The sequence below is a fragment of the Cebus imitator genome, unplaced genomic scaffold (assembly GCF_001604975.1).
Source record: "Cebus imitator isolate Cc_AM_T3 unplaced genomic scaffold, Cebus_imitator-1.0 Scaffold38, whole genome shotgun sequence".
Taxonomy (NCBI): Eukaryota; Metazoa; Chordata; class Mammalia; order Primates; family Cebidae; genus Cebus; species Cebus imitator.
Genome location: NW_016107353.1, coordinates 1,916,744 through 1,938,445, shown reverse-complemented (window position 1 = coordinate 1,938,445; position 21,702 = coordinate 1,916,744). Strand labels below are relative to the sequence as shown.

The 21,702-nt window shown below is 49.0% G+C and overlaps 1 protein-coding gene across 23 annotated transcripts in view; it reads left to right on the top strand.

Annotated features, from left to right (window-relative positions):
- PLEKHA6 (pleckstrin homology domain containing A6) overlaps nucleotides 1-21,702 on the top strand; it is a 163,919-nt gene that overhangs the window by 129,690 nt on the left and 12,527 nt on the right. For 16 of the 23 annotated variants that reach the window (XR_001824156.2, XM_037737333.1, XM_017525381.2 and 13 more), the window contains 10 exons: nucleotides 971-1,051; nucleotides 1,968-2,036; nucleotides 3,239-3,319; nucleotides 3,533-3,682; nucleotides 4,757-4,852; nucleotides 6,465-6,576; nucleotides 7,185-7,324; nucleotides 8,274-8,423; nucleotides 9,728-9,857; nucleotides 10,061-10,167. Coding sequence is in view for 22 of the 23 variants with exons in the window: in XM_037737333.1 (XP_037593261.1) it covers nucleotides 971-1,051; nucleotides 1,968-2,036; nucleotides 3,239-3,319; nucleotides 3,533-3,682; nucleotides 4,757-4,852; nucleotides 6,465-6,576; nucleotides 7,185-7,324; nucleotides 8,274-8,423; nucleotides 9,728-9,857; nucleotides 10,061-10,167 (1,116 nt within the window). In the remaining variant the exon portion in view is untranslated. The remainder of the gene's footprint in view (nucleotides 1-970; nucleotides 1,052-1,967; nucleotides 2,037-3,238; nucleotides 3,320-3,532; nucleotides 3,683-4,756; nucleotides 4,853-6,464; nucleotides 6,577-7,184; nucleotides 7,325-8,273; nucleotides 8,424-9,727; nucleotides 9,858-10,060; nucleotides 10,168-21,702) is intronic. The other 7 variants (XM_017525386.2, XM_017525387.2, XM_017525391.2 and 4 more) reach the window with 3 other exon arrangements.

Here is a 21,702-nt window from a genome sequence, read left to right as displayed (position 1 = left end):
TTCCTCCCGTCCTCATTCACTTTCTCTCCCAGAAAGCTTTCCCTGCACAACTCCCTCTGTCTTCTGCTGCCTTCCCCTGTAGAGCAATGGAGTTAAAGGGACACAGCCAAGGACATTCCCTGATATTTTCCGTTTTTGGTCCTTTCCCATTGAAACCAGTGGGGGAAATGATGGCGTTTCTGGTTGATCTCGTTGGTTCGCCCTTTCTCCCACCCCTCCTTTTTCTTCCTCTTCCTCCTCATCCACTCCCTTTTTCCATTTCTCTTTTTTTTTTAATTGGCAAATAGTCTTTCCACTTCCATGTTCCTAAGGATTCTTGAAAAAAAAGAACGTGTTGGAGAGCCTGGTGTCCCTTTAACGTGGCTCGCTTGTTTTGGCCTCCTTGTTTGCTCCCTAGCATCATCTGAGATCATCATGGATGCTGCCAGCCCAGCTCTGGAAACCGTGTTTAGCACTTTCTGCACTAGAGCCGAGGGTGGGCAGGGGCAGGGAGAGGGGCCGGGCCTCTGTATCTGTGGTGGCCCATCCAAAGAGCAGGTCCTAGATTTTCTTTTTTGGTTGTTTCACTTAGTTCAAGTTTGGGGAGGGCAGCCTTCCAACTGCCTCTATGGTCTTTGTCCAAAGTAGTGTGAGAAATGAGATCAGGGCAGGGAAATGACAACCGTGGCCAATGTGGACGGGACCCACAACAGCCAGGCACCCTGGGGAAGAGTCACCAGGCAGGGCCTCTGCAGTGCCTCCAGCAAGGGCCCAGTGGCCTCCCGGACCCTTCCATGGCCTTTCTGCAAGGACCGCTTCAGCGCTGGTCCTGAAACAGAGGTCACGAGGGGTGAGCAAGGGCTGAGGGCAAGCCCAGGGTACTGGGACAGCTGCCCTCCCCTGTTTCCTGGGAAACAAGCACAGGTGGGTGAAGGGGAGATACTGACACGTGGGTCAGAGTGTGAATAGTTCGTTCCTTCCTCCGCTGCAGATGAGTGAGAGCGAGACTCTCATCAGTATGGTGAACCGCATGGTGGAAAACTCCTCCCCCAGGTCCCAACTCTTCATGCAAGTAAGACCTCTGCCTGGCAGCATGGTCCCTGCCAATGCCATTTCAGCTGCTTGTGCATGGTCGAGTCGCCCATCTAGGATGAGGCTCACGCCACCCAACCTGCTCATCTGCCTGGAGACAGGCTTGGCCTGGTCTTCCTTCCTTAATTCCACTATGTCACCTCCATTCTTCACTTTCATGGGTAAACCCAAGGCCCATTTCCCAAACCATCAAAATAGCCAGCACCGACATCTCATGCCATGCTGGGGATCGCAACTCTGCTCCTTAGTATTCTGATTTCGATTTCATATTTATAATATCTTGACAGACATCGCTGGGGTTAAAAGCATGACGGGTGTAATGGAATTATCTAATATTAAAGGTGTATAGAATGTACTGTGGTCATCAAATGTGGTGTCAAGGCTAGGCAGCATTTGCTGGACCCAGAGACCCTTCTGAATTCTTGCCAATTTTTGTTTAGACACAAGCCCTGTGATTGGCATTAAGTCTACTAGAGCAATAGTCTTCAACTGTTCCCAATGCTCATTCCTACCATTCTCCTATTACCTATTCCCACAGACAGCCATGAATTCACTGATGTCCTCATGGTGGTTACCAATAAGCCATTGGGAGTGACACACTCTGCAGTCCCTCTTAACAGCAGATCCTAGTGCTTGGAGGAGAGGAAATACAGAGCATGACTCAAGCAGAGTTCTGATCTCTCCAGAGTCAGCTTAGGACAACTGGGATGGGGTTAGGCCAGGCCATCCCAGGCTTCCAGCCAGGGGATGAAGAATGAGGTCCCTGAAACAGAAGCCACCAGAGGTGATGGACCACGGTCTCTGGCAGGAGCAGAGCAGGAATGTGATGTCAGCTTCTTATCCCTGCGTACCCTCATCCTGCCCCTCCTGCAGTAACCGGCCTCATGTTTCTGCAGGTCCCTCCGTATCCAGAAGTGTTCCGGGACAGCCTCCACACCTACAAGTTAAACGAGCAAGACACAGATGTAAGAGCAGCGCTCCCTGCTCCCTCCCTCCCCTCCAGCCTCCTGTTGCTGTCCTCTGCGGGGGCTCTCTCTCCATCCATCTCTCTCCTTCTGGTGGCTCTTCCTACCTTTGATTCATGTCTTCTCTCACCACAAGATTCTGCCTACCTCCTCCTGATCCCCCTCTTTTCTGATCTACCACCTACTCACCCTTCCCTCCCATGCTGGCTGTATCCGTTTCTCCACTGAGTGCTCTGCCCTCTTGCCTACAGCAGTGGGATCTGCTTGTAATGGGAATGCAGACTTTGTTAGGGGATAGATCAGTCAGTCCACTCTGCCCAACGTGGCGTCTAGTCCCTGCAGGTGACTAGAAAGGAGAATACAGCTCTGCGCCTGCCCTCAGGGAGCTTCAGAGTAGTGGGAGGCGCCAGCTAGCAGCAGGAGGTGGTAACACGGTGTTCACCTGGTGAAGGGGAGCCCCAATAGGTTCTGCCAGGGGCAGGGAAGTGAGGCCATGTGGGCTGAAGTTGAGGGACAAAACAAGTAGCACTGAGTTGGGCCTCAAAGTTAAAAGGCCCAGAGGGTAAAATCTGACTCAGTAGCAAGGAGCAAAGCAGGTGTTTGAGGAATGGCATAAATGAAGGTGTGGACTAGGAAAGCATGAGCCCTCCTTCTGGCCTCACCTGTCTGCTCCCCATCACCACGAGCCCTACTTGGGTAGTGGATCTGCCCAGTAAGACTGGGAGAAGTTCCTTCCTGACAAGACTAGACCTCAGAGGGAGGCTCAGCCATCCTGAGACTTTGGAGGGAGGAGGAAGAACAGGAGCTTCAGAGGGAAGGGAGAAGGTTCTGTGGGGCTGAGGGACAGTTTCTATTGCTCACTGCTTTTCTAAGACTGCTTGTTCTGACACCCAGCCTAGGAGATGAGGTCATATCGTCTCCTCAGTCCTTTGTGAATTTCCACCCTTGGAAGGACAGGGGTATCAGAGTTTAACACTTGGCTCTCAGCCCTCTCAACCCAACTCACTTCCTCCCAAGATGAAGGCCTGTCTTCTTGTTCTCAGGAGCCACCAAGGTCTAGGTGAAGGTCCAGGGTTCCTCAGCAGGGGAAAGGAGCAGGTATCCAGAGGCCAGGCCCTGTAACCCAACTCCCAGGTTTCCATCAAACTATGTCCTTCATCCCCTTTTTTCTCCCTCTCCTTCCCCACTCTCTGGGCCCCTAGAAGCTGCTGGGAAAACTGTGTGAGCAGAACAAGGTGGTGAGGGAGCAGGACCGGCTGGTGCAGCAGCTCCGAGCTGAGAAGGTGAGAAGCTGGGGGTGGCTTTAAGCTGGAGTGCATGGGCGGGGCTGGCTTGGAGAAGGCTGTGGGCTGCTGTCTCTATCCTGACTAAGCCGACAAAGCAAGGACAGCCTCCACTCAGCTCCCTGGTGAGCCTCTAAGGGCTCAGGCCTCTGCTATTCAATCCCAGACAGGAACTGTCAGGGCTGCCCATGCCATTCCCTTGCCTTTCTTCAGGAGAGCCTGGAAAGTGCCTTGATGGGGACCCACCAGGAGCTGGAGATGTTTGGGAGCCAGCCGGCCTACCCAGAGAAGCTGATGCACAAAAAGGAGTCGCTGCAGAACCAGCTCATCAACATCCGAGTGGAGCTGTCTCAGGCGACCACGGTAACCCGGGGCACGGGGTTTGTGCACACATCCCCCGACTGGCACTAGACAGGAGGGCCACCACCTCCCAGCTTGTGCTGTCCTAGTCCAGTTGTCCTCAGAGGACAAGAGCAGGGTACTCCCGTGCAGAGGAGCATAAACAAAACCTCAACACTGCCCTGCAAATAAACAGCACGTCAGCCAGCCTGCTCATTCCAAGCTCCACTGAGGAAATGAGCTTATTTCCCATAAACTGGGCCTGTACTGGGATTTCTTTGGGACAGCGCGAAGTTGTGAGGCACTTATTTCCTTGGCTGCGCTGACACCTCTGCTGCCCACTTCTGCCTTCTCCCTCGGAGATGCAAAGCACTGGCCAAAAGGCTGCTGCCCTGGTCACTACCTCCCAGTGGGTGAGGGCAGACCTTCCAGCACAGACTGCTTGAGAATGGCTCCAAGAAGCAGCAGCAAAAGCCCCATAAAAGCGTGGCCCGGAAAGGAGGAGGCTCTCTAACCTCCGGAGAACACATGTCCTCCGTCAGGCTCTTTTCTCTTTGCCCTCCACTTAAAAATAATAATAATAATAATACTTATTATTATTATTAAGGACAGGGTCTCACTCTGTTACCCGCACTGGAGTGCAGTGGCGCAAACACAGCTCACTGCAATCTCGACCTCCAGGGCTCAAGTGATCCTCCTGCCCAGCCCCCAGGTAGCTAGGACTTATAGGGGTGTACCACCATGCCCAGATAACTTTTGTAATCTGTAGAGATGGGGTCTTGTCGTGTCCCCCAGCTATGCCCTCCACTTTTTATTCCCTAATCTGGGGAGAATAGGAGGGTATGGAGGCGACATCATCCCCTTTTCATTTTCTGTTTATCTCAGTTGGTAGTGGGATGGGCTGTTACATCTCTTGTAAGGCTAGTGTTTGGCTGTCATTAGAATGTCTCAGCCTGGCGCCCCTCTCCTTCTGTCCCTCCATGCTCTTCTCCCCAGATTTTCACACCTCTGATATCCTGGCCCCAGGGTAGCAGAGGAGTGAAGTCTGTTGCGGGATAAGGAGGAATGCTTTGGTGATGAACACCCCTTCCCCTGCAGGCCCTGACGAACAGCACCGTAGAGTATGAGCACCTGGAGTCTGAGGTCTCTGTTCTGCACGATGACCTCTGGGAGCAGCTCAATTTGGACACCCAGGTGAAGGAGGGTCCCTGAGCTGGCGGGGGTTGAGTTGTGACTAAAGATGAGGATTCGGCCTCGAGACAAAAGCAAAGGCTCAGGCTATAGATAACAGACTCTACATTTCAGATTGAAGATAATGGGACACGTTAGTTTCATCTCATGAGGGAGGAGCTAAAGTGAAGCTTGGGAGACTTCAGTTAGATACAAGGTGTTTTATGACTGAAAGGATTTTTTTTTCCCTTGGGATGGGGTCTTGCTCTGTCGTCCAGGTTGGAGTACAGGAGCACAATCACAGCTCGCTGCAGCCTTGAGTGCCCTGGGCTCAAGCGATCCTCCCACCTCAGCCTCCTGAGTAGCTGGGACCACAGTCTTGAACCACCATGCCCTGCTAATTTTTAAATTTTTTATAGAGACAGGGTCTCTCTATGTTGGCCGGGCTGGTCTCAAACTCCTGAGTTCAAGTGATCCTCCTCCCTTAGCCTCGCAAAGTGCTGGGATTACAGGCATGAGCCACCATGCCCAGCAGTATTTAAAAACAGACGTGTCAATATAAATAACTCAGGCATTAGAAGAGTAGGTGGTGCAGGAGCAATCTGCTCAGGAATTTTTAGACAGAAAAGAGGCTTTTCTTCCTGAGATGGTTTAGAAACTGTCTTCCCAGAGGCAGGAGGATGGACCTGATGATCTTGGGGAGTTCTTATTCTTTTCTTTCCTCTGTCTCTTTTTCACCCAGGCCCTGCCTCTTTTCTAGCTAGGTTGCAAACCCTGTCTTTCTGATGTAGTTAACACCCTGGTTTCCCCCATTTTCTTCTGTTTCCTTCATGGTAATGCCACTCACCACCCCTACCTTGCACCTGGTAGGTAGGGTGAAGCAAAGACTCGCCTGGTCCAGAGGGCCCAAATACCACCATGTCCCGTGGCCAAACCTCGCTTGAAACACAGACATTTTAGGAGAGGGGATAGGGTTGTGGTCAAGAGCACCAACTTTTGATTCCAAATAGACCCATATTTAGATGACGGTGATGCTGCTTACTAAATAAATGGCCTTGGGTGTGAGTCTCTTCATCTCTGAAGAGGGGACAGCTGTTGCCCTTCCCTGCTAGAGTCGAGCAGCCGAAATAAGTTAGCGCTGTATATGCAAAGCGCTTAGCACAGTGCCTGGTGCTGAGGGATGCTAAATAAATGGGAGCTCTTACCTTTCAGAGTGTCAAGTGTAATTAAATTCATGACTCTAGGTATATGCTGGGAGTGGGTATTAGAAAAGGGCTGTTTGGATGTGAAGAAAAGCAGTAAATGGAAGTTCTTGTCCCATGAAAAACAGGATATACCATAAAGCGTTAACGTAGATGGGCATTCACTCTAAGACCACCTGGTCCCCCCTGGGGGAACTCAGAAGGGTGGGTCCTCAGTCTTGGTTCGGAGACTCAGTCAATTCTGGGGTGAGTCTCCTAGAGGCTGAAGAGCAGAGGCTACCATGAGAAAGATGACTTCTGGAGGGGCGTGTGTGTGTGTGTGTGTGTGTGTGTGTGTGTGTGTGTGTGTGCGTGCGCCGAGAGGTATGGGTGGAAGGAGAGGGCGGGACACTCCTCATGGCCATTCCCTTTGACTGTCTGAGTGGCTGCTTCAGAATGAGGTGCTGAACCGGCAAATCCAAAAGGAGATCTGGAGGATCCAGGATGTGATGGAGGGGCTGAGGAAGAACAACCCCTCCCGGGGCACGGACACTGCCAAGCACAGAGGTGGGTGCCTCCTGCGCCAGCCTCCTGGGCTGCTTGCCTCACCAGGAGTGCTCCAGTATTTCTGGCCTCCATCCCACACCTGCCAGCTCACACTGTGTTCAGAGCCAGGCAAGGCCTTCTTGGGACTCCAGAATCTTCCCCTGGGTTCTAGGGTGGTAGGTAGGGCTTCCTCACTCCCTCCTCCCCACCCCAGAATAGACCAAGTAGACAACTCAGAGACACTGTTGACCCTGATACTCTAGAGTCCTCTCCAAAAAAGGTCAAAAGCACCTGAGCCTCCCCAGCCCCCAAGCACATGGACGCACTGGTGACCTGTGACCCCTACCTTTGAGTTTTCCTTGAGCCCTGGGACCTCAGGCTGGCTTCCTTGACACCCCAGGGACAACAGTGTCATTTCCATCCACCATCTTCCCCACAGCACAACTCTCAGCAGCCAACCTGTGGCCCCAGAACCTGTAATGAGTCCCTTCAGCAGGCCCAGGTGGCCCTGAGACACAAAGTCCGCCCTGGGTCTGGCTTCTCCCCGCTACCTCCACTCACAGTGTCCATCTACCCACCAGGCCACACCCTCCTCCATTGCTCACCTCTCCCCTTCTGTTTCCCCCAAGGAGGACTTGGCCCCTCGGCCACCTACAGCTCCAACAGCCCGGCCAGCCCCCTCAGCTCCGCCAGCCTCACCAGCCCCCTCAGCCCCTTTTCACTGGTGTCGGGCTCTCAGGGGTCCCCCACCAAGCCTGGTTCCAACGAGGTAAGCTGAGAAACGGAGTAGAAGGTAGGTGGGGGAGGGAGGACTGGACCCTCATTTGTCTGAAACTATACAACTTCTGTGCCCATCTCTTCCCCACAGGCCTCCAACCCTAGTGCTTGAGCTCTTTGTCTAAGGAGGTCATTCTCACACCCTGTTTTGTGAACTTCCCTCCAGGTTTCCCCTTCACCTGTTCTCATCTCCATCTGTCATCTTTAGCTCCCTTTCAGCGAAGCCTGTTCCTGGGCACCAGGTTGGATAGCAGACAGCATGCATTTCATAGGAATTTAAATCCAGGATGACGCCAGGATAGCGAGAGGGCTGAGGGTCAGTGTGGGGGGCAGTTTCCTAGTCAATCAGCAAGTGTTTTCTGGGGCTCAACTTTGGGCATGGGGTGCCATGAGGCCGTCTTAGAAAGATGCACACATGTGCCCAAAGGCTTCACTTAGGGAGCCCAGCATCCCATGGACTAAGACCGATTTGTAGGAACATGATGGTGTATGTCTCAGTATGGAGCCAAATGGTTCGGACTGTAAATGCTCTGATGTTCCAGCAGAGGGTAGAAAGAGCCTAAACCAGGCTGTGGAGCAGCAAGACAGGGAGAGGAACAAGGGAAAGGCATTCTAGGCAGGAGAGCGGGTAAAAGCAGAGGGGTGGGAGAGGAGCTGCCTGGCATGGGGGTGAGGCAATGAGAGAGCTTTGGGAAAACCTGGGGAGCAGTGGGAAGTGGTAGACAGGTAGGGGCTGGGTCAAGGAGGGCCTTGAAGGTTGGGCAGAGAATTAGCTCCAGAGCTGGCACTCTCTGCAGGCCATGGGTGGGAATGCAGTTGTCCCAGGGGCCTGCCCAGGTCTCCAGCGATGTTGTTGTCTGCCTCCTGCTAACGCTCTTTTCTCCTGCTCTCACAGTGGCTGCTCTTGTTCTTCCTAATGCTCTGGCTTCTGTCTGCCTCAGGAACCCGGCCCGCCTCGGCCTCCCCTCCCCAAAGCCTACGTCCCCCTGGAGTCTCCTCCAGCCGTCCCTCCACTCCCTAGCGAGAGCCGCTTCTGGCCCTACCCCAGCTCCCCTTCCTGGCATTGCAGTGGCGAGACGGCCAGGGGGCAGGTACCCAGCACCCTTGGATCCTGGAGGGTGGGGCAGGGGACAAGGGGCAGAGGGCCAGGTGAGGAGGGGTCAAGGCAGGGCACTGGAGTCATTTCCCCATTAATAGTCCCAAAGCTTGGTTTCTGCAGTGCCCCTGCCCAGCTGGACTCTAGGATAAGAAAGGATAGTTGACACCATGACACACGCCATCTTTCTGTGCCTTTTTGCTTTCTGTAGGTAATGGGGACGTGAGTTACTGTCTGCCCCACCCCCAGACTCATGCACAGCCATTATGCCCCACTCCCTACCAACATGACCAGCCAATGGAAACTGAGTGACACTCCTACCAGTGCCGTTCCAATCGCTTCCTGTGCCCATCTCAGGCCCCACTCCGCCCATGCTCTCTCCCTGCCTCCACCTTGTATTGTATCCTCGCTGGGTTTCATGAGTCCCTGGAGTATAAGGCTACAGGCCTTTTCTCTGGCTCGCTCTCTCACCTGCATCCGTAGCCAAGATCCAGGAGATATGCAGTTAGGCTTGGAAGAGGTTGTGTGGTGAGTAGAAAGAGTCCTGTGCCTAAAATTGAAAAACACATGTGTTCATCTAGGTGTAGCTGTGTGTAATTTGCATAACCCTTGAGGGTTCGCCTGGTGAGACTGGCAGAGCAGGTAATGTTACCTGTATTTGACAGGTGAAGAAAGGGGACCTTTGCTCTCTAGTTGGGCTAGAACTGGAGTTGCTGAACTTTAGCCTGGTCTTCTTTCCATATTCCCCTCACTGAGGCTTAGATTCTTCAACTGTACCACAAGCGGAGGTGGCTCAGATGATGGCTGAGGTCTCTTCTAGTCTCACGACTGTGTGAGCCCACACACTAAGTGCCCTTTTCATTTCCCTGGAATCCTAACACCAAGGCCCGCCTGGTTCTGTTTGCTTATGTCTCTGGTAGGATTCCCTACAGGATCCTCAGAGACCCCCCCACCGGCCATTCCTTGACTCTGGCTCATAGCAAGTCTGCGGTTCTTAGTGCCAGCCAAGACAACTGGTCAGGTTAGGGGGCCTCTTAGAGGCCATGAGCTCTCATTCCCCAAAATGGCCCATCATTGGCCAGCCCTAAAGGACATGGGTGGGAGGCTCCAGTGCATTCCTGTCCGCCTCCCAGGTGGCACACATGGCATTTCCTTGTTCCCTTTATCTTCAAGGGTTTGAGCTTCAACTACTACAAAACAAAGAAACATCACTGGGGGCCAAGTTCAACCACTACAAAACAAAGAAATATCACTGGCATCCACACTAACATCAACTGTCTTCTCACCCTTTCTCCCCAGCCCAAGGCAAACTATGAACAAAGCAAGAAAGACCCCCACCAGACATCACCCCTGGACACCTCCAGAGACATCAGCCTTGTGCCCACCAGGCAAGAGGTAGAGGCAGAGAAGCAGGCAGCTCTCAACAAAGGTATTTTCTGTCTCATCTTCCCCTAGAAGTAAGGCAAGGTTGCTCAGGGAGGAGCCCTGGGTGCTCATTCACACCCAAAGCCCAGTGCCACACACTGGGCTTTTTAATCTCAGTAGAGAATGGGGCTGAGCCTGTCTCTGAGAAGCTGGCTTCCTGCTCTCCTGTGCTTCATGAGGCCCACCGGCTACTCTGTCTTTCTGCAGTTGGCATTGTGCCCCCTCGGACAAAATCACCCACAGATGACGAGGTGACCCCATCAGCGGTGGTGAGAAGGAATGCCCATGAGCTCACCAATGGACTGTCCTCCCAGGTGGGTATCTTTGAGAGCTCGTGCAGGCCTGAGCTGGGCTGCGAGCCCCAGGGACTGTGTGTGTCCACACACCTGCCTCTGCTGTGCAAGAAACTCAGGGCTGGAGAGGAAGGTGGAACATGTGGGAGGAGGGGCAAGAGCCCCACTGGAGGAGGAGCTTCTCTGCAGGCAGATGTGTCAGGGATGAGGGACATATGCTGTATTAGTAAGGGTTCTCTAGAGGGACAGAACTAACAGGATACGTGTGTGCACGCGCGCGTGCGTGTACATATGTATACGTAAATAAAGGGGAGCTTATTAAGTATTAACTTATATAATCACAAGGTCCCATAATAGGGTGTCTGCAAGCTGAGGAGCAAGGAAAGCCAGTCTGAGTCCCAAAACTGAAGAACTTGGAGTCCAGTGTTGGAGGGCAGGAAGCATCCCGCATGGGAGAAAGATGTAGGCTGAGAGGTTAGGCCCATCTCTCTTTTTCATGATTTTTTGCCTTCTTTATATTCACTGGCAGCTGATTAGATTGTGCCCACCAGAGTAAAGGTGAATCTGCCTTCTCCAGCCCACTGACTCAAGTGTTAGTCTCCTTTGGCAACACCCTCACAGACACACCCAGGATCAATACTTTGTATCCTTCAATCCAGTCAAGCTGACACTCAGTATTAACCATCGCAAGTCTACGCCTTGTCAACTTGAACCTATACACATCTCCTGAGATCATACATAATCTTCAAATAAAGACAATAATAATGTCATAATTACACCTAACATGATACAACTGTCCTTCCTACAATGGGAAATGCACCAGTCCCCAACACAAATACTATTACATAAAGTGAACAATACCTAATGCTGATGTGAGCTTAACAAGTCCTGTGTCACATGATAAAGGAAAAGGAAATGAAATCAAGATATTTCCTGGGCCGGGCGCGGTGGCTCACGCCTGTAATCCCAGCACTTTGGGGGGCCGAGGCAGGTGGATCACGAGGTCAAGAGATCGAGACCATTCTGGCCAACATGGTGAAACCCCGTCTCTACTAAAAATACAAAAAAAAAAATTAGCCTGGCATGGTGACACATGCCTGTGGTCCCAGCTACTTGGGAGGCTGAGGCGGAAGAATCACTTGAACCCAGGAGGCGGAGGTTGCAGTGAGCCGAGATTGCGCCACTGCACCCCAGCCTGGTGACAGAGCAAGACTCCATCTCAAAAAAAAAAAAACAAAAAAAACTGACATATTTCCTTAGCACAAGTATATACATGCACAAACATATTTTTAGCAAAAGAAGGAGGAAATACCCGTGACCCTTACAGTCTCTCTGCAGCTGGTCACGTGGCCACAGCTGGCATTGATGACTACCTTCTTCTGCTACCCATTGTGTATTCCCTCCACCTTCAGCAAGCACCTCAGCAGGTCATGGTGTTTTTGCTAGTGGAGTAACCCAAACCTTCATTCCTGAAGGGTCTGGGCCATTTGCAGTCCTGCCTGGATTGGGCTGTTGTAGTTTCCCATTGACCTTAATCACAGGGCATGGTAATACTAAAAGATGCCCAAATGGATCTCCTGTATTCTATGCATATGCTTCCTTACCTCCGTTGTGGAGTGGTAGACTGACTTCATCTTGATAGCCCAGGTCAGTCACCCCAGCCAACACTGTAACTCTCTTCTTAACCTGTTGATTTAAAGGTAGGAGGAGCCCAAAGTGTCCAGGTGGCAATCTTAATTTCCAGTTTAATGGAATTGTTGTTGTGTCTCCTGGTGACAGCATTCCTTCCACAGGAACTAAGACCTCTAGGCCAGCAGAACATAATGTCGAGGGAATAGGAAGTAAAAACTTTGCTAGTGGATCACTAGTGGTGTTGATGAGTGGTACCACTTCCACTTCCACTCCTTGATCCCTGGACTCATAAATCCTGGCTATCAGAGAAAGAGTACCGTATATTGGATGCTGCTGATTCAGAGCATACACAGCCTTCTGGAGAACTTTGCCCCAGCTCTGCAAAGTATTTGCAGTCACAATTTGTAATTGTGACTTCAAAGGGCCATTCCACTGTTCTGTCAATCCAGCTGCTTCAGGATGTTTGAGAACATAGTAAGACCAGTGAATTCCATGAGCACGAGCTCACTGGCATGCTTCTTTACCTGCAAAATGAGTGTCTTGGTCAGAGGCAATGCTGCGTGGAATACCATGACGGTGGATAAGGCATTTCGTGAATCGATGGATGGTAGTCTTGGTAGGAGCATTGTGTGCAGGATAGGCAAACCCGTATCTGGAGTGAGTGTCTTTTCCGGTAAGGGCAAACCTCTGCCCTTTCCATGATGAAAGAGGTCCAATATAATCAACCTGCCATTGGGTAGCTGGCTGATCACCCCAAGGAATGGAGCCATATTGAGGGCTCAATGTTGGTCTCTGCTGCTGGCAAAGTGGGCACTCAGCAATGGCTGTAGTCAGGTCAGCCTTGGTGAGAGGAAGACCACGTTGCTGAGCCCATGCATAACCCCCATGCCTGCCAGCATGACCACTTTGTTCATGGGCCCATTGGGTGATGACAGGGGTGGCTGGGAAAAGAGGCTGAGTGGTGTCCACAGAATGTGTCATCCTATCCACTTGATTATTAAAGTCCTCTTCTGCTGAGGTCACCCATTGGTGAGTGCTCACATAGGATACAAATGTCTTCATGGTTTTTGACCACTCACAGCGGTCCATCCATATACCTTTTCCCCAAATTTATTTGTCGCCAATTTTCCAATCATGCTTCTTCCAAGTCCCTGACCATCCAGCCAAACCATTGACTACAGCCCATGAATCAGTATAGAATCGCACATCTGGCCATTTCTCCTTCCACCCAAAGTGCACAGCCAGGTGCACTGCTTGAAGTTCCGCCCACTGGGAAGATTTCCCTTGTCCTAGAAAGGGCTGTAGTGCTGCAGTGGTTCACTTTTGAGTGGTGCCTGCATATTGGGCAGAACCATCTGTGAACCAGGCCCTAGTCTTTCCTTCCTCTGTCAACTGATCATAGGGGATTCCCCATGAGGCCATCATTGCAGGGTAGGGGAGAGAAGGCAGGGTGGCAGGAGTGGAGACCATGGGCATTTGAGCCACTTCCTCGTGTAACTTGTGCCTTCAGGACCTACTCGAGCCCAGTCACGTATATACCACTTTCATTTGATGATAGAATGCTGCTGTGCACAACCCATTTTATGGCTAGATGGTCAGAAAGCACCCAGTTTATGATAGGCAGTTCAGGTTGCATGGTGACTTGATGACCTATAGTCAAACGTTCAGTGTCCACCAAAGCCCAGTAACAGGTACCTGGTATGCTGTCCCTCAAAAGGAGGGTAGTTATCTGCAGAAGATGGCAGAGCCTTGCTCCAAAATCCTAGAGGCCTCTGCTGTGATTCACCTATGGGAGCCTGCCAAAGGCTCCAGACAGTATCCCTATCTGCCACTGACACCTCAAGCTCCATTGGATCTGCTAGGTCATATGGCCCAAGTGGCAGAGCAGCCTGGACCTGTTGCAGAGCCTTCTCCTGTTCTGGACCCCACTCAAAACTGGCAGCCTTTCAGGTCACTCGATAAGTGGGCCAGAGCAACACACCAAATGAGGAATATGTTGCTTCCAAAATCCAAATAGGCCCACTAGGCATTGTGCCTCTTTCTTGGTTGTAGGAGGGGCCAAATGCAGCAACTTATCCTTCACCTTAGAAGCAATATCTTGACAGGCTCCATACCACTGTACCCCTAGAAATTTTACTGAGGTAGAAGCTCCCTGAATTTTAGTCAGATTTATTTCCCATCCTCTGGTATGCAAATGTCTCATCAATAAGTCTGGTGTGTTTGCTACTTCTTGCTCACTGGATCCAATCAGCATAAGGTCATCAATGTAATGGGCCAGTGTGATTGCAGAAGCGAAAAGTGATCAAGGTCTCTCTGAATAAAATTATAACACAAAGCTAGACAGTTCATATACCCCTGAGGTAAGACAGTAAATGTATATGCTGACCTTGCCAGCTGAAGGCAAATTGCTTCTGGTGGGCCTTATGGACAAGAATGAAAAAAAAAGCATTTGCCGAGTCAATGGCTACATACCAGGTACCCGGAGATGTGTTAATTTGCTCAAGCAATGAAACCACATCTGGTACAGCAGCTGCAATCGGAGTCACCACTTGATTAAGCTTATGATAATCCATTGTCATTCTCCAAGATCCACATGTCTTCTGCACAGGCCAAATGGGAGAGTCGAACGGGGATGTGGTGGGAATCGCCACCCCTGTATCTTTCAAGTCCTTCATGGTGGCACTAATTGCCCCAGTCCCTCCAGAGATGCAATATTGTTTTTGATTTAATATTTTTATAGGTAGAGGCAGCTCTAATGGCTTGCATTTGGCCCTTCCCATCATAATAGCCCTCACCCTACCAGTCAGGGAGCCAATGAGGGGGTTCTGCCAGTTGCTAAGTATGTCTATGCCAATTATACATTCTTGCACTGGGGAAATGACCACAGGATAAGTCCAGGGACCCACTGGACCCACTGTAAGTTGGTCCTGAGCTAACACTCCAGTAGTTACCTGACCTCCCTAAGCCCCTACTTTAACTGGAGGACCATAGTGACGTTTTGAGTCCCCTGGAATCAACATCAGCTCAAAGCCAGTGCCCAGTAGTCCCCGAAATGTGTGATAATTTCCCTCTCCCCATTGCACAGTTACCCTGGTAAAAGGCCAGAGGTCTCCTTGGGGAAGGATGTAAGAAAGATGCACTGCATAAATTGTTGGTAATGTATTGGGGTCCTTCCTCAGGAGGACCAGGCCTCCCCTTCATTCAAGGGGTTCTGCATCTGTAAACTGGCTCAAATCTGGAAATAGAGAGGTTGTGCATTCTCTGCTTTTATAATTCAAATTAGTCTTTTGTTCATTTGACTTAGGAATTTTCTGCTTGTATAAATTAAGTAGGAATACAGTAGGGTTCCTATCAATTTCACTTCGAACACCATGATTAATTAGCCAATGCCAGAGCTCTACATGAGTCATACTATTCTGGTGCCGTTTTGCCTCTGCTGTCCATTACAGTAGCTACACCCACTTTGCATTTGACAGTTGAGTGCTGCCACTTGGTCCCTGCCACCTCGAGTTCCAATTATTCCCATTATATTTAGTATTTAAATCTTGTAGTTGAGTGACTGCAGTTCCCACCATTAGATCTGACATGCCGAGAAGAGCAATTACAGGGCTCTTCAAAGATGCAGGTGCCGCTCTCACAAATCTATTTTGCAAGGCATTGGTCAGTGGTATATCTTCTGAACCCTCCCAGCTGGAATGGGTAGATCTAAAGTCACTAATCCACTCCACCATCTCAATCACCCTGAGCCTTTGGATCCCTTCATCTACATTAAACCAAGGGAGATCAGGCTTTTCCAGCTTGCTCACAGTGGACCACCTTTTAATCCATATGTCAGCTAACCAAGCAAATAAACTATTAGAATCTTTTTTAACTCCCTGAGCTGCAACATTAAATGCAGAGTCCCTCCTTAGTGGGCCCAAATCAATAAATTCAGCCTAATCCAACTCTGTGTTCCTCCCACCATTATCCCACACCCTTAATATCCATTCCCATGCCTGTTCTCCAGATTTCTGTTTATATAAATTAGAGAACTCTTAACGGTCTTTTTGAGTGTAGTGTACCTCCTCATGGGTCATACTCTCAACCTCACCTCTAGGGGCCCACCAGGACTTAGTCTAGTTATAGGTCTAGAAGCACACAGAGGTGCTGTGGGTGCCTTCTGCGGAGAATCAGCATTTTCTTGCCTGGCAACTGCTTCTGGGGAGGCCATCACTGTGGCCTCAGGCAGCACAGGGCTTACCTCCTCAGACAAGAGCGGAAAGGCTGATGGCAGCATGGGCTGGGGAGGGGATGTTGCCACTGTTGGGAATAAAGAAGCTGTTCCTTCTGGCAAAAACAGGTTCATAAGAGTTTACAAACTCAATGTCCCCAGCTTCATCAGGGTCCTCCTACATGTCCCCATTTCAAGTTTCAGAGTCCCACTCTTTTCCAATCAATGCCCTCACTTTAACAGTAAACACCTGGCCAGGCTGTGCATACATCTTTCATTGCAGGTCAGCCACTTGCATGATAAAAGATTGTGTCTGTTTTTATGCAATTTCAGCTCTTTCTCCACAGGAGATAAGACTCTAAGTCAGGACAGTCTTAGCAGATTTGAGGCTCAGTATCTGCTTCTGAAGCTGGGAGATAGAGTCCCTGAGTTCATCATTTTCTTTCATCGCTTTGTCCACTGAACTTAGGAACAACCAGCTAGCTTCATTATGCTCCTTGCTTCTCCACATCTGGTCAGAGGTATTATGTATAGAGTCACTAAACTTGCCTCTCAACGAGTGGTGAATCAGGAGTGTCAAATGCACTTATTTGCATAACTCTCTGAACGGCTCATGCCAATGACTATCAGTGTTCTGCATACTATTAGAAGTACAGCTAGTGCTCAACTTACGACCACGGTCGGGACCGCAGACCGGTCGTAACACGATTTGGTCGTAAGTTGAGTAGGCTATATGTACAGTTGAAACGGTGCACACGGAGATGGTAGTGCTGCTGGAAGCTGGTCCGCACTGTCATACGCCCAGCTGGGCAACGTTTGCGCTGCCAGACGCGGAGCAGTTGTGGCTAGCGATTGTGGTCGTAAAGTCGAATGGTCGTAAGTTGCATAGGTGGTAAATCGATCAATACCTGTAGAGTCCTTAGCATTTTCGAGTCTAATCATATTAAGCAGCCAACTCCAGAAACCCCAAAGCCAATGAACTCCATCCTTAATACCAAAACCTGTATTAGTTAGGGCTCTCTAGAGGGACAGAACCAATAGGATATATATATAAAGGGGAGTTTATTAAGTATGAACTTACATGATCATAAGGTCCACAATAGGCCATTTGCAAGCTGAGGAACAAGAAGAGTCAGTCTGAGTATCAAAACTAAAGAACCTGGAGTCTGATGTTCAAGGGCAGGGAGCATCCGGCACAGGAGAAAGATGTAGGCTGGGAGGCCTCTCCTTTTCATGTTTTTCTGCCTACTTTATATTCACTGGCAGCTGATTGGATTGTGCCCACCAGATTAAGATTGGATCTGCCTTCCCCAGTCCACTGACTCAAATGCTAATCTCTTTTGGTAGCATCCTCACAGACACACCCAGGATCAATACTTTATATCCTTCAATCCAGTCACGTTGACTCAAGTATGAACCATCACATATGCATGAAATATAAAAGAAGGCTGGGCTTGATGGCTCATGCCTGTAATCCTAGCACTTTGGGAGGCCAAGGCAGGCAGATCACGAGGTCAGGAGTTCGAGACCAGCCTGGCCAACATGGAGAAACCCCGTCTCTACTAAAGATACAAAAAAATTAGCCGGGCATGGTTGTGGGCACCTGTAATCCCAGATACTCAGGAGGCTGAGGCAGGAGAATCACTTGAACCCAGGAGGCAGAGGTTGCAGTGAGCCGAGATCACACCACTGCACTCCAGCTTGGGTGACAGGGCGAAACTCCGTTTCAAAAAATAAAAAATTAAAAATTAAAAAAAAGAATTTTTACAAAATTGTCATAATGTGCTATTGCTGAAATACAAAGGAGGGAAAGCAGCAAAAGTCAGTGTTCAGAGTCATATGTGCTGACCCAAGGCAATGCGGATTTCGTAGGGCTGCCAGGAATTAACCAATCACCACAAACCAGGAGACTTAAAACAACAGAAGCTTATTCTGTCACAGCCGTGGAGGCTGGAAGTCCAAATCAAGGTGCCAGCAGGGTTGGTTCATTTGGAGACACTGAGAAATAATCTGTTTCATGCCTTTCTCCTGGCTTACAGTGGTTCCTGGTAACTCTTGGCATTCCTTGGATTGCAGATGCATCAACCAAATCTCTGCCTCCATCTTCACATCACCCCCTTTTCTGTGTGTCTTCTTTCCTGTCCCATATAAGAATATTTGTCATTGAATTTAGGGCGCACCCTCATCCAGGATTGTCTCATCTTGAGATTCTTAATTACATCTGCAGAGACCTATTTCCAGATACAGTTACAGTCACAGGTATTGGGGGCTAGGACTTGAGCATCTATTTTGGGGGCTACTATTCAATAACTTCAGTCCACTTTATGACACCCAAATTTCATGCCCATTTCACTTGCAAAATACATTCGCCTAACACCAGCATTCCCAAAAGCCTCAGCCTGTGACTGCATCCTAAGTCTAATATGTCACTGAAGTATCATCAGCTCAAATGTCCCAAATCTCATCATCTAACTCATTTCCATCTTGTATGCATGAAACTCAAGGTATGATCCATTTTGGGACAAAATTCCTCTCCATTTGTAAAACTAGAAAACAAATTAATTGGCTGGGTCCAGTGGTTCACACCTGTAGTCTCAGCACTTTGGGAGGTCAAGGCAGGAGGATTACTTGAGCCCAGGAGTTTGAGACCAGTCTGGGCAACATATTGAGACCCTGCCTCTACAAAAAACTTAAAAATTAGCCAGGTGGGCTGGGTGCAATGGCTCACACCTGTAATCCCAGCACTTTGGGAGGGTGAGGCAGGTGGATCATCTGAGGTCAGGAGTTCAAGACCAGCCTGGCCAACATGGTGAAACCACGTCTCTACTAAAAATACAAGAATTAGCTGGGTATGGTGGCCTGCACCTGTAATCTCACCTCTTCAGGAGGCTGAGGCAGGATAATCACTTGGACCCAGGAGGTGGAGGTTGCAGGGCGCTGAGATCATGCCATTGTACTCCAGCCTGGGTAACAGAGCGAGACTCCATCTCAAAAAAATAAAAATAAAATAAAATTAGCCGGATGTGGTAGTGCATGCCTATAGTCACAACCTCCTCCAGGAGGCTTAGGCTGGAAGATCATCTGAGCCCTGGAGGCTGAGGCTGCGGTGAGCTGTGGTCATGCCACTGCACTTTAGCCTGGACAACAGAACAAGACAGAAACAAAACATAGAAAGAAAGAGAGAGAATGAAAGAAAAAAGAAAGAGATGAAAGAAAGGGAAAGAAAAAAGAAAGATGAAAGAAAGAGAAAGAAAGGGAAAGAAAAAAGAAAGATGAAAGAAAGAGAAAGAAAAAAGAGGAAAGAAAAGAAAGAAAGAAAAGGCAGAAAGAAAGAAAAAGAAAGAAAGAAAGAAAAGAAAGCTAGAGCAACCTGTTTTCAAAATACAATGGCAGAGGACAAGCATAAGTAAGTCATTCCTGGCCAGGTGTGGTGGCTCATGCCTATAATCCCAGCACTTTGGGAGGCTGAGGCAGGAGGCTCTCTTGGGCCCAGGAGTTTGAGGCCAACCTGGGCAAGTGAGACCCTGTTTCTATTTTAAAAATAAATTTAAAAAAAAATAAATTTTTTTAAAAAAGTAAGTCATTCCTGTACCAACAAAGAGAAATTGGAAGGAACAAAGGGGTCACCATTCCAAGCAAGTTTCAAATCCAGCAGGGGAAATTCCATTAGGTTTCAAAGCCTGAGAAGAATCCTCTGTGGCTCACTCCCCTGCCCACTGGGCACACAGGGGCTCCATCAGCCCCTGCCTCTAGGCCTGCCTCTCTGGCCGCTGCCTCTGCATCCATGGCTTTGCCTGAGTCACTCTTGCTTTTCCTTGAAGGTTAGCATGTGTTTGTAGCTAAGTAGCTCTATTAGCCTATTTCCTCCCTGTAGAATCTCAGAAGTCTCACAGCTATTTTCATTTTCCATTTCATCTTATCTCTGTCCTTTTCTGTATAAGCTAGCAGTGTTTCTGCATGTGTAACAGCCTCAGAAACTTTGTCGGCCCCCTTTGTATCTCAAGGATGTCCATTCTCGATAACTCCATCTCTATTTCTAGCTTCTTTTGGGATGGTTAATTGGGTCCATGAGTCACACACCTAATCTCTCTAGCAAAATGTTGTCCAGCCACACCCTTGACCTTCTCTCTGGGGCACGCTTTTTCTACAATAAGTTTCCTAATTTAAGCATCCTTTGTGAAGTAGGTAGGCTGAGAACCTCCCAAATAAAAAAGTGCTGGTTTCTCTTGGCTTAACAGCTCTTTCTTCAATTTATTTTCTCGGTCATTTTCCTATAAGTACAAAGATAAACCAGGCCACACCTTCAACACTTTGCTTGGAAATCTCCTCAGCTAAATATCTAAGTTCTTCATAGCTTTCAAGTTGTTTCCACTCAGCAGTAGAAAACAATTCATCCAAACCTCTGCCACTTTATAATGATGACCTTTCTTCCACTTTCTAATAACACGTTTCTCATTTCCTTCTGAGACCTTACCAGAAGCATCTTTAACATTCATATTTCTACCAGCTTTTAATTCATGATATGTATACAGTGGGCTCTCCCTATCTGTGGGTTTCACATCCATGGATTCAACCACTACAGATCAAAAATATTCAGGGAAAAAACAATTTAAAAATACAACAGTAAAAATAAAATAATAAAAAGCAATACAGGCCAGGCATGGTGGCTCACATTTATAATCCCAGCACTTTGGGACAAAAGGATTGCTTGAAGCTAAGAGTTCGAGACCAGCTTGGGAACAAAGCAAGACCTCATCTCTACAAATAATAATAATTAAAAAATTAGCCAGGCACACTGGCATGTGTCTGTAGTCCCAGCTACTTGGAAAGCTGATGCAGGAAGATTGCTTGAACCCAGGAGTTCAAGGCTGTGGTGAGCTATGATTGCACGACTGTACTCCAGCCTGGGTGACAGAGCAAGACCCCATCTTGGCAGGGGGAGGGGGGAGAAAAAAACCCAACAATACAGGATAACAACTATTTATATAGCATTTACATTATATTAGGCATTATAAGTAATCTAAAGGTGATTTAAAGTATACAAGAGGATACGTATGGGTTATACACACATCTACACCATTTTACAGCAGGGATTTAACAATTCATGAATTTTGATATCCAGCAGGGTCCTGGGACCAGTCCCCTGGGATACAGAGGCATGACTATATTCTCTAGAAAGCAATAGAAGCTTTCTTTTCTATGCTGTTCATGACCTCTGAGCCCTTACCAGGATCATCTTTGAAGTTCATATTTCTGCCAGTAATGTCTTCAAGGAAATCTACTAGGCTTTTTCTATTATGTACCTTGACATTCTCCCAGCCTCTACCCATTACCCAATTCCAAAGTCTCTACCACATTTTTAGGTATGTGTTATAGCAGCACCCCCTTCCCAGTACCAAAATCTGTGTTAGTTTCCTAGGACTCCTGTAACAACCACACGCAGGTGGCTTTAAACAGTAGAAGTATGTGCTCTTATGGATGCACAAGTTCAAAACCCAGGTGGTGTCAGGGTTGGCTCCTTTTGGAGGCTCTAAGGGAGAATCTGTTCCAGGCTTCTCTCCTAACTTCTGGTTATTGCTGGCAATCCTTGGCATTTTTTTCTGAGTAAACGAACCACTCCAATTTCTGCCTCCCTTTTCATGTCACCTCTACCCTGTGTGTCATCTTCTTGTCTTCTGTCTCTTATGAGGACACCCATTATTGGATTAGGGCCC